Consider the following 12,923-nt stretch of genomic DNA (forward strand, 5'->3'; position numbering starts at 1 on the left):
GAAATTTTATGAATAAAGTCAAATATGATGAATAAATTTCATCATGTGTGTGTGTGTGTGTGTGTGTGTAATTGTCTAATTTTAGTTTTAGAAATTTCTTACTACAGGTAGTTCTTGACATGATCACAATTGAGCCCAAAATTTATGTTGCTAAGTGAAACATTTGTTAAGTGAGTTTTGCTCCATTTTATCACTTTTCTTGCTACAGTTGTTAAGTAAATCATTGCAGTTGTTAAGTTAGTGACATGGTTGTTAAGTGAATCTGGCTTCCCCATTGACTTTACTTGTCAGAAGGTGGTAAAAGATGGTCACATCACATGAGCCTGCGACACTGCAACCGTCATAAATATGAACCAGATGTCAAACTTCCAAATTTTGATCACATGACTAAGGGGATGCTGCAATGGTTGTAAGTGTGAAAAATGGTCTTAAGTCACTTTTTTGAGTGCAGTTGTAACTTTGAATGGACTGTTGTAAATTGAGGACTACCTGCCCTCTGATACTATTTGTGCATGAACAAGGCCATAGCCTACCTATTTTTTCTTCTGTTCAGTTGTGTCTGATTCTTGGAGAGTGCCTGGATAAGTCCTTGTAGTTTTCTTGGCAAGGTTCTTTAGAAATGGTTTGCCATTGTCTCCTTCCTAGGGCTCAGAGAAAGTGACTGGCCCAAGGCCACTTAGCTGATTTCATGCTCAAGGCAGAACTAGAATTCACAGTCTCCTGCTTTCTAGCCTGATGCCTTAATTTTTATATCAAACTGGCTCTAAATAAACTTTATGGCCCTCCAATCATTGGGGCATATGATTTTAAGAGAATGGCTGAAATCATAACAACAACAAAAAATCAGACACAAGGCGATTATCAGCTTTATTCCTGGGGGGGTGGGGAAGGAAAGTGCAGGGGTGGAAGTGATGATGATGGTTGCTTAAAAAGACAAATTTAGGAAGCAAAAAGAAAAACACATATTCTTTTGAAGCCCCACTAACACAACATACAAAATGAAAATAAGACCACTTGATTCTTGAGTATAATGAAGCAAAAATATGTTTCAGAAGCAAGTGTAATCTTATTCAGAATAGAATTGGACTCCTAATCCCAAATAAATCAACCATACCTCCATCTTATCTTAACTAAGCCTCAATATCCAGTCTATCACTTCAGCTCAGAAAACAGTTTAAGATATCCATAGACTCGTTGGTACTAATTGATGAAGAAACTAAAAGCAATAGCCTCAGCATTGTTACTATTACCATAATGATGATCCATCTGATTCTAATCCAGAAATTCTTTATGACCTTTCCCTGGAGCTGCATAAATAGGAAAAATGGGGACAATGAAGGCCACAAAACTAAGTAATCTTCCTCTAATATGCACTTCTGGAATTGTCAGAAAGGGAAAATCAAATCAAATCCCAAAACCCAGCATAAACTCAGATTGTAAAGAAATCATATATTACTTTCATCCAATGAAGCTGGGGATTAAATCACCATCAATTGTAGAACTTTCCTTAGCCTAGATGTTCCAGACAAGGTCTGATTTTTTCCCCTCCAAAATCTGATGTTACCATATTAAGGAACCGGGAAGCATTTATCAATTGCTTCATCTCTTTCTAATAGTATTCATCAATCTAGCTGAGTAAAAAGTACTGAGTTATTCATTTATTCCCTTCAATCAATTAGATAAGACTAGAAGTTTGATCACTATTCCAGAAAAAGTCCAATGAACAGAGAGCAAATTGAGTATAATTTAAAAATGGAATAATCGGGCTCTTCCAAGAGGAAGAATAGAATAAATATAAATATAAGTATAAAATAAAAATAAAATAAACTATAATAATTCTTCTGGACTTGCTATCAAATTAATAATATTTGAAATACAAACATCTGGGTAGAACAAGAGATGTTTGGTTCCAAGTGCTGGATATTTGAAATAAATTTTCCACTCCCATCAACTTAGATTCCAAACAATTCTGTAAAGAAAAGCTTTAAGTTTCAAATTCAGTAAGAACTTCTTCAAAAAAAAACCCCCTCACATTCAATTAATTACTGTTGTCATCAATTTGCGGTATTCTTATTTATTTTAAAGAAATATATAAATCAAATATATGAGAAATACAAAAACCTAGTGTTAATATTTCTGAGGGACATACCAGTTTCAAGGTCTGAGAACATCAAAATAGGTTCTGGATTTAGAGATTCTTAAGAAGGTTTTACAATTGGACTTACCAATTATTATAGAATAGGGCCTTTGCCTAAAATAACGGTTCTGGAAATGGCATTTCAGCAATAAATCTAATTGCATTATAGAAATCTAGCAATGAGAATAGTTCTGCCTTCCCTGTAATTCTATCAAGTATAAGATCCTGAAAAAACCCCCCTAAAAGTTGGCAAGCTAGATTGAATTTAAATGCAGTCTTTATCATAAAGATGTGCAAAGGTGACTAATAAGAACAGTGAAACCGCATATCATACATGTCTGTCAAATACATGTAAAATTTTTATTAGACCGTCGCCCATCTCTTTATATGAGAAGAACAATTTATTTATAACTTTGCCTGGAGCATCACCCAATGATATAAATTACAAATAAACACGGCACTGTTTACCAGAAAGCATAAATATTAGGCCTAACTCATGACATATGTCGGCTATGTGGAAGATAGTGCATTTTATGTGTTTTAAATAAAACTTTTTGACATTCTCCTTTCTGGGAAAAATACATTTTGAAGCCCCTTTTCACCCAAACACATTTTCAGATAAGAGCACACAAGTCTTGACATTATTTCATTTTGTTACCCACATCTGTCAGGGAGCAGAGATATGATACAACTACTAAAAACTGATGATTGTGGAACAGTGAAACTTGACAGGATTTCATTTCCTTTATGTTCTGATTATACATTTATCAGGAAACCTGTATCTCTGGCAGTTCAGCACGAAATTGGTAGAATTCAAGAACTCAAAAGCTCAGCAAAGAACTATTCTATTATTTGGTATCATCTTACATTTTAGAGAAGTTGCTTGCTAGAGCCATTGTTCCTGTTTTGCCTTTCCCTTTCATTATTGTGGCACCCTTTCCCCAGATCATATTTCTATAAAGCTCTGTGACTCTGCCACATTGCAAATTAAATGCTGGGATATTTCATACATCTATCCTGAACTTTCAATGCTTGTCAATCATAGTTTGTAAAATGCAGGGATTACAACCTTGATATTCACATCCAAATCTATTGTGCCTATTTTTATGTGTGAAAATGAAAAGCCCTTGCGCAGACACTAGATTTTGAAGCAGCTTTGTCACCCTGTTTTTATCTCCATTTCTGAGCCAGTAAAAGGATTTTATTTATCAGTTTAATGTCAAATGATAGTTATCTGTTGATCAGAATTATTAACACTTTTAGTAGGATAACTACCATATATGTTGAAATATGTATGCTTTACTGAAAATGAAGGCAGGTTTATTATTATTTTTTAAAAAGAAATAAAAAGGATTTAAAATGTGTATTTTACCTTTGATATATATCCTTAAGTGACAGGCTTCAGAATAAGCTACCGTAAATCTAACATACAATATTTTCCTTCTTAGGTTTATTTTAAGAAGAATTATCCAGAAGTTGCTCCAAGTGATCAAGCAGTCCCCAATCCATCAATATCTGAATCTCAAGGACTAATAATTTTTGAGACTGCTCTATGATCTTATGAAACCATTGGGAGGGGGCAGGTGCTCTTTTCTTGTCCTTTAACAGAATGTAACCCTATCAAAATACAGACAAATCTTCCTGTTCATTCAAACTGTTTTTGCACTGGAATATCAATTGTCACACTGAAGAAAAATAGATTTTTTTAAAAAAATAGTCCTTGCTCCTTATATTTACATACACTATTGTTCAGATTTTTTTTAAGAATTGTATTTCTTAAAGTGCCTAATTTTGTGGATTTAGCAAAAAGAAGCTTGCCCCACAAAATCTGAAGCCTTGTTCTACGAAGGATAAATTTGCTCAGGAATTCGCAACTTCCTCATTTGTTCTAATAACGCCAGAGCAGAGAGCAGACATTCCACTGTAAGATTCCTGAACGTGCTGCTGTTAAATCATTCATGGTCTGTTTTGTACTTATGTCCTTTATATAGTGTGGCTTTGTTATGCAGAGGCAGAGAAATGTATGCATATGGTTGTGCAATTAATTTCTGCTTTTGCATCAGTACAACCTTTCACCAGAATCAGCTTCCTGAGTGAGAATCCTTAAAGCCAAATCTGCTGTATTCCAGAAGCTCTCTTTAAAGGAGAAGCAGAATAAATTGTGGTGTTTTAACACCGAATACTACCACCCAGATTCATATAATACCTGTCCTCTGTTTTTGATCCCCTCTCTCTACCACGCATTGATAGCCAGTGAGCTGAATTTCATTTAGAGATCAAACGTGGAATAGTCCTGTTCTAAAGAAATAACACAATCAGGTACATATTTTTATTCACAGCTGTGCTACCCTTGACACATTGAAACCCCTGGTGCTGGACACCTCTTTCTCAAGTGGGGGAAATGTAGTTTTCTAGTTTTGCACATAAAAACAAGTAGGGAAAAAGCAAGATCATGGTACCTTAAGACAGGATTCCCCAATGGATTGGTACCGGACTGTGGCATGTCAGAAACTGGGCCACACAAACAAGTGAAGCCCCATCTGTGGGATGCAGGCAGCATGCAAAACCACATCCTCTCTGGTGTGTGGAAAATCCTCCCTCCATGGAACCAGTCCCTGGTGCCCACAATGTTGGGGGCAGCTGCCTTAAGACCAGTGGTGGGATTCAGCCGGTTCGCACCACTTCAGCAGAACCGGCAGCTAATTTTTTGTTGCCCAGGCCCAGAATGGACTTCCAGAAGTGGCATCCACACAGAGAACCAGTTGTTCACATATTTGAATCTCACCACTGCTTAAGACATGTGTATACAGTATGTAAATCCTTAACTCTGTGCAATTATGCTTAAATTAGTGCCTTCCAACTTGGCTATTACAAGAAAAGAGTTACTTCCTTCACGGCAATGTTTTACAAATAATATTTTACCTTTAACTGGGAAATAATCTCAGTACCACAAGCTATTTTATATCTGGCAATTTCAATTTTCTAAATTTTAATAGTTGTAATATAGGCAGTAAAATGCTACCAGACACAAAGCACTGGTGTCAACAGTAGTTCACTTCTACTGGTTGAATGAATACTACCAGAGGATAAATCCCAGCAGAAGAAAAATGTGAAGAAACAAAGAAAGTGTAGCAGTATCTGTCTGTAAATCTCGGCAATACTTCACAAGTATTTCCTTTCAGTAGCATTTCTCTTTGTATATTTTGCCAACTGAAATATGTTAAAAGTTCAAGTCCGAATACACTGTCATCAATACACTGTATACATTTATTGTGCCTTACTGAATCTCAAGCCAAATGTATTGAAAATACATTAATTTAAAGCCACCTTGTGAGTTTGCTTTATTTAGAGTGCATTATATACAGCTGCAAGCTATTGCCAATGAACCATTTACACCAATATTCCCCATCCTAGGACCTACTAAATGTTGGATGCAGATTCCAGCATTTCCTTCTATTTTTATAGGGAATCATGGAAGGAGGACACATCTATAGAATGCAAACAATGAGAATGTGTACAGCAAAAAATAGTTTTTCAACAAACAAAACCACCCTGTGCTATTTTTATAGCATGTAGAATTCTTTAGGGTGAATTCTATATTCTATACACAAATGAAATACAAATTGCACAGACACTAATAATCTAGTACCCTAGAAGAGTACTAAAGTAATACAGGAGTACTACTACACTGCACTGTTCTTTGGGTCACATCCATTAGAATGACAAGCCACTTTGCAACTAGAGCTATAGGGCAGTGATGGCGAACCTTTTAGAGACCAAGTGCCCAAAAACCGGCTTGCCCCCCCGGCCCACCCCTGCTCTGCTCCCCCGTTCTGCCCACCCATAGGGCCACTCACCACAGATCACCCAGGCAGCCTTGCAGCGCCATGGTGGCCACACCCTCCACCCTCCACCCGCAGCATCATCTGCACATGATGGGGCGCGAGGGCGGAGTCTTGCCCCTGCTGCCTGGCTGCCATGTGCTTGGCTGCACTGCTCCACATGGGCCGTGCCTGGGGGAGACTCTCCTCCAGGCAGGCTGCTGGTAAGGGGGGGGGTTGCAGGGGGGGGGCGGGGCTGGGGCAACAGCGCATGTGCCCACAGAGAGGGCTCCAAGTGCCGCCTCTGGCACGCGTGCCATAGGTTCGCCACCACTGCTGTAGGGCATTTATCTGTTAACTGATAGTTGAGTGTTCGCATTAGGCTAATAAATGGAAGTTTAAAAACTTAAAAACTGGAAGTTTTTAAGGAGAACCTGGACAACCATTTGTCTGAAATGGTATAGGGTTTCCTGCTTGAGCAGGGGGTTGGACTAGAAGACTCCAAGGTCCCTTCCATCATCATCATCATCATCATCATCATCATCATCATCATCATCATCATTATTATTATTATTATAGTACAGGATCTGAGATTCTTTATCTGCTGGCAAGAAAGATGGGTACTCAGAAAGTTGGGTGTTTAATTAATCACTTCTGCCAGTTGAAGGTAGGCTGGAGTTACAGGGTTTATAAAAATCTCCTTGGATGCTCCTATGTGTGATACAGCTACAGCTGTAGATTTTAAATTTAATAATTTAATGCAGTGTAGCACAAAAGAGTTTGTGTTGCCACTGTATTCAAATTACAAGATGCTGGAGTGTACTTTTTAACTCGAATATTTTTTATTGCTATGATTTGCATTTTTGTATTGAAGTTCCAATAGAACAGAATACACGTAGCTCAGGGTTGAAGTGTGGAGTGCTTGGTGCATCTCAGCCAAACATAGAGAATCCCAAGGACTCCACAGTTATATTGAAGTTTCATGCTATTTGCAAGAGCTGGAAAACCAGCATAGGCCATCTTGCTTAAAATAAAATTAATCATCAAAGAGATTGTAGTATTGAAAAACTGACATGTTATATATGTGGGCTGACTGGATTTGGTGAATTGGAGAGAACTAGTCCATAGAAACCCAACCCCAAAATAAATGCATTAGTCTTTAAGATGTCATAAGATTTTGTACCATGTATTTACAAAGCCATAAAATACTGTCTTTAATAACAAAATGGAATATGCCATGGGCAGGATATATATTGCCCAGCTGTAATCAGATTAACAAATTAGGATGTGTGGCTTAATCTGTGATTGATACTTGTGTAAGATATCAGGTCTGCACAGTTTATGACCTGCCAGGAAATATGTAATCTGTTAATTAATCTTCCAGTAAATGAAGAATTATTTATTTTGATCTGGGTCTTCTGATGAAAGAGTTATTACTTGATGTTCTTTATAATGTTCTTTTGTTTCTCTGTGCTTCTATACATCTTATTTTTGCTCTTTTTTCACTTGCTCAGATGAAATTTCAAATGATCTAGTGAGTCTTCCAACTTAAATTGTTAGTGGATCACAAGTTGTGGAGATATGAGTTAAACATAGCAAGGAGCACTAAGTTATGTAACCTATTTTGCTGTAATTGGAAATAATAAGACATTACTATAGTCTGGAGAAGATGATAATTATATCTAGTCATAATGGTTGGTTAATACTCTTCCTCTTATAAATTTAAGCATCAGTTTCCTTAAATAAAAATTTAATTGAACAGAGAAAATAGAACTCTTAATTTTAGACAATAAAGGCTAATATTTTATTTTACAGAAAAATCCATGTGAATATCCATAATTATTAATTTTAATTGCTACTATAAAATTGGAAGAAAATATAAGAAGCAAATTGTCAATTCTTTGGGGGGGCTGTCTTTATCTTACTTTATTTGGATCACTTCAGTTTTACTTTGCAAATATTCATTTAAGATCAGATTTATTAAAGAAGTTATAAATAATTTCATCTGCATATTTTATTAAAAAGTGTATCATTGATAAATAATAATGCACCATCTTTGAGACTGTTCCCAAATATTTTTCAGCAATAAGGACATTTGCATGTTGTGGTTTATTGATATTTAATATAAACAGTTGTACTTCAGACTGGTAAATTTGCTACTCCAGGAAGGAAAAAAATGGGAGTGATTGCCTTCGGTAACTTTCCTTCTGTCAGGACAGTTAAACTTAACTATATCAGGTTATAAAAATTAGAGTTTTTGGCTTACCTGACTCAATTTGATATTGTAGCCTATAGAATGCTAACAAATATGTAAAGTATCTATGAAAATGCTGAATGTGCTGTTTCAACATGTTTTGACAGGATAATTGTGGCTTTATGCAACTGATACCAATGTAACACCAAAATTAAAAACATTGAGAGATAAATGAAGACTACCCACAAATGATATTTGTGCTAACAACATTTCTTAGTGCTTTAAATTTTACATTTTTATTACTTTTTCTTCTTTCTATTTAAGGAATGTGACAGCTATGGCTTAGATCCAAACTCCTGGCTGACAACTGAAGTTGCTGATATTCTTAGTAACTTCATGGCATTGTGAAACTTTGCAAGAGGGTTGTGGATCTAGAGGAGGCAAGTAATTGGTAACACAAATGTCCACAGTCAAACAGGATGGATTTTAAGGATCTTGGGGGTCCCTGAGCTTGGTTGTTTTCTTGCAGAGGTTTTATTACCCAAATTAGCACTGATGATGTTACCTCCTTTGGGTAAATGAAATCTCTGCAAGATAACAAATCAAGGGAACACTTATCTGATCTAGATGAGTTCACATCAACAGGACTCGACAGATTACATCCCAGAGTTCTGAAGGAACTGGCAGATGTTATTTCAGAACAATTGAATTTTCAAAGATCCTGGAGTACTGGGGAACTACCTGAGGACTGGAAAAGAGCTGATGTGGTTCCCATCTTCAAAAAATGGGGAAAAACAGATCCAGGAAACTACAGATCAATCAGCCTGACATCAATATTAGGGAAGATCCTGGAAAAGATATCAAGCAACAAATCTGTGAACACGTAGAAGCAAGCAAAGTTTTAACCAGAAGTCAACATGAGTTTATCAAAAACAGATCATGCCAAATAAATCTTATTTCATTCTTTGACAAAGTGACTAAATTAGTGGACCAGCAAAATGCTGTGGACATAGTATATTTGGATTGCAGTAAGGCATTCGATAAAGTAGAACACAACCTATTTCTTGATAAGCTAAAAACAATATGAGATAGATAGCATCATTGCCAGTTGACACTAAGCTGGCAGGAATAGCCAACAGTCCAGATGATAGGCTCAGGATCCAAATGGATCTTGACAGACTTGAACACTGAGCTCTATCCAACAAAATGAAATTTAATGTAGAAAAAAGTAAGGTTTTATACTTAGGCAGGGAAAACCAACTGTACAAGTACAGATTAGGTGAAACCTGCCTCAAAAGCAGTAACTGTGAGAGGGATCTTGGAGTCCTAGTAGACAATCAAGTAAATATGAACTAGCAGCTAAAAAAAGCTAATGCAATGCTTGGTTAAATAAATAGAGGGATAGAGTCAAGATCATGTGAAGTATTAGAACTGGTATATTAAATCTTAGTAAGATTAAATCTGGAATACTGCATCCAGTTTTGGTCACCATATTATAAAAAAGATGTTGAGAATTTGGAAAGAGTGCAGAGAAGAGCAACTAAGATGATTAAGGGCCTGGAAACTAAAGCATATGAAGAACAGTTGGAGGAATTGCATATGGCTAGTCTTGAGAAAAGAAGAACTAGGTGTGACATGATGGCAGTATTCCAATATTTGAGGGGCTGCCACAAAGAAGCAGGGGGTCAACCTATTTTCCAAACAACCAGAAGGCAGGACAAGAAACAATGGATGGAAATTAATCAAGGAGAGCCGCAACCTAGAATTAAGGAGAAACTTCTTAAAATAAGAGCAATTAACCAGTGGAACAGCTTGCCTTCAGAAGATGTGGGTTCTTCATCATTAGAGACTTTTATGAAGAGGCTGCACAGCCGCTTGACTGAAATGGTATAGGATCTCCTGCTTGAACAGGGGAAGATCTCAAGGTCCCTTCCAATTCTATTATTCTCTATTCTGTTAAGTTCTTTTAAGGGTGGATTTTGCTTTTGCCAAGCAGGGGTTTGAATCCAATCCAGTGGGTTTTAATAAAAATACCATATGTCAGAATCATCATTGCTTTTCAGTATTAACCAATAATGGCACATTGTTAGACAATAATTAGATAGTATGGTTGCTTTAAAAGGATTGCTTACAACTTTGAGAAGTTACTGGTTTGTCTCCAATACAGTAAAATTATGTTTCCAAATTTGATTTAGATTTCTACCTTTCAAATATATAGCGATGGTGCCTAGTTGTTTTCTTTCAAAGAAAGACACACACACATACACACACACTTAAGCTTGCTTCTTTGCATTCTACCACTGTTTAAAAAGTGTTGGCTGACTATAATATTGGGCAACCTAATAACTATTATTTTCTCTATGTGTAGTTAAGTAGCACTTTCTGAATGCATTTTGAAGCCTTCGTTGTGCCCCAGTCTTATTTAAACAAATTGCTCAGAAATTAAAAATCAGAGAACTGGTCATTACATAATTGAAATGTCACCTGTCTGCATTACTTTATCAGCAGTTGTCTCAGTAATCCTCTGAGCTTCTTCTTTTTTTTTTTTTTTAAATCCAGATGAGACCCTGTTTTTTGCATACTTGGATAAAATATTGTTTATGGTTGAGAGGAGCAGTCTTTTGATCATTAGAGCCATATATAACATTTTACACTGGTGATACTGAATGGCTTACAATATAAAAAAAAACAAAAAATAAAGCAACTGTACAATATAAACATTAAAACAAAAACAAAAACCATATACTTCAGTCACCAGGAGAGCACATTCATTCTATCTGCTTCACACCATTCTGTGGTCCTCAAATCAGATGGCAAAGGGTGGTCTTCAAGACCTTTCAGAAGGCCATCAAGGTTGGGGCCAGTCTGACCTTGGGGGTGAATGATATTCCATAGAGCTGGTGAAGCAGCAGAAAAAGCCTTGCTCCTGGTTCATTAGACAATACTATCTACTGGGTGGAACCTGCAACAAGCTGCTGAACCTGATAGAACAGGCAGATGTCACTGGAGAGAGGCAGTCCTTCAGATAACCTGGGCCCATGTCATGTAGGTCTTCATACATTACCAGCAGCAGCTTGAATAGGATCTGGAAGCAAGTTGGTAACCAAGGCAGTTCTTGCAGAGCAGAAGTGTAAAGCACGCATAGCTAGGTATTCATCTAACTGTACACACCACTGCATTTAGCAGCTATTGAAGCTTAGGAATACCTTCAAGGACAGTCCTATGTAGTAGAGTGCATTAAAACAGTGGTCCTCAACCTTTCTGGCTCTATGGACCGGCAGCAGCAATGGCAGCATAGCAGGGGAGGGGGAAAGGATGGTTTTGCATACACAACCTAGCTCCCATGCATGCACAAATGAAGCTTCACATGCTTCATAGGCATGACATATGTACATTCAAAGTTGTGCAAAGGCCCTCCTAGTACACTGCCACCTGCTCTTTGAGCAGAGTCCAGACAGACCCTCAGATTGTCTACTGAATCTGTCTGGGGAAGTGAAATCCCATCCAGAACCAAGGAAGATAAATCTGTAAATCAAGATGACCCCAAAACCCAAAGCCACTCAGTCTTGCCAGAATTGAGCTGAAGCCTATTGTTCACCATCCAAAACCCTACAGCTTTCAGATGCCATGAGAGGATATTGGCGGCACTGTTTATGTCACTATATAACATGGCTACAAATGACATCAGTAGCTTGATGTAGGTGTAGCAGAGAAAGTACCAAACCCTGTGGCACCCACAATTCAGAGTTGGAGGCAGGACCTCTCAGCCTGTCAATAAATACCAACTGTTTTTATTAACTATATTTTATAATATATTAAAATGAAATACAAGTCATTACCAAGTCTTCCTCAACATACAACATTCATTACCATTTAAAATAAAGTTTACTTATTTCCTAATAAAAAGTAAGAATTGGCAAATAAGAATATTTAATTATTGGTCAATGAAGGGTAATTAATGCATTATTTTCTGACTAATTTTCAATTTCTGAAAGATTTACTGTATATGCCAACTACTAAAAACCTACAGTATTCTTAGAGTTCCTTCTTTTCTGCTAAATACAATTATTCTAATAAACCTAAAGACTGATAAGTCAGCTTCCTACATTGAAAGTTGAGCAACTAAGATGAACACTGCAATCCTCCACCCATCCTTTTTTTTTTTTAAAGACCAAGCCCCATTCGTTCTAATGGTTCTTATTTATGAACAGGCAATATATATAATTGCATTGTAAAAGAGAAAGATTTACTTAAACCTGCCCAAATAAGTTGGTGGCTGAGATATAAAATTCCTTCAGGGGGTTTTGATTGTTTGTTTTCATCAGTGCACTGCCAAGTTCTTATAATGCTGCCCTTCACATAAAAATTGTGCAGCCCTTTATTGGACCCTTTCAGTTATGAATTCTACTTGTGATCTAATCCTAAAATAGTATTTCCAATCTAGCATCTTGAAAACGTGATAGAATTTCAACTTCATGGCAGGTTGCTATCCCAAACCTGTGGGTGGTCTATGACAATTTGCCACGGTCAACTCACCAGAGTCAACTTGTCACAGCCAACTCATTGTGGTCAACTCACCATGGGACAACTTGCTATGGCCAACTTGCTGCGGGACAAGAGTTACACTAATATTAAGGAAATGGTAGAATAGAATTGTTTCAAGAAAGGACGCAAAAGGAGGGACAGAATGAAATGTGAATAATAAAAATTAACATATTTTTTATTTATTTTAAATAATTAAATTGAATTGTTAAATTGTCCCGTGGCGAGT

At 36.8% G+C, this 12,923-nt stretch overlaps 1 protein-coding gene across 1 annotated transcript in view; it reads left to right on the forward strand.

Annotated features, from left to right (window-relative positions):
- The window catches only part of ABCC4 (ATP binding cassette subfamily C member 4), a 141,994-nt gene extending 138,157 nt beyond the window's left edge, over window positions 1-3,837 (forward strand). The window contains exon 27 of the mRNA XM_015824442.2: window positions 3,586-3,837. Within this exon, the coding sequence (XP_015679928.2) occupies window positions 3,586-3,693 (108 nt within the window). The 3' untranslated portion in view covers window positions 3,694-3,837. The remainder of the gene's footprint in view (window positions 1-3,585) is intronic.
- Window positions 3,838-12,923: the final 9,086 nt, after the last annotated feature.

Source organism: Protobothrops mucrosquamatus, unplaced genomic scaffold (genome assembly GCF_001527695.2).
Source record: "Protobothrops mucrosquamatus isolate PMUCROS unplaced genomic scaffold, P.Mucros_1.0 scaffold2236, whole genome shotgun sequence".
NCBI lineage: Eukaryota > Metazoa > Chordata > Lepidosauria > Squamata > Viperidae > Protobothrops > Protobothrops mucrosquamatus.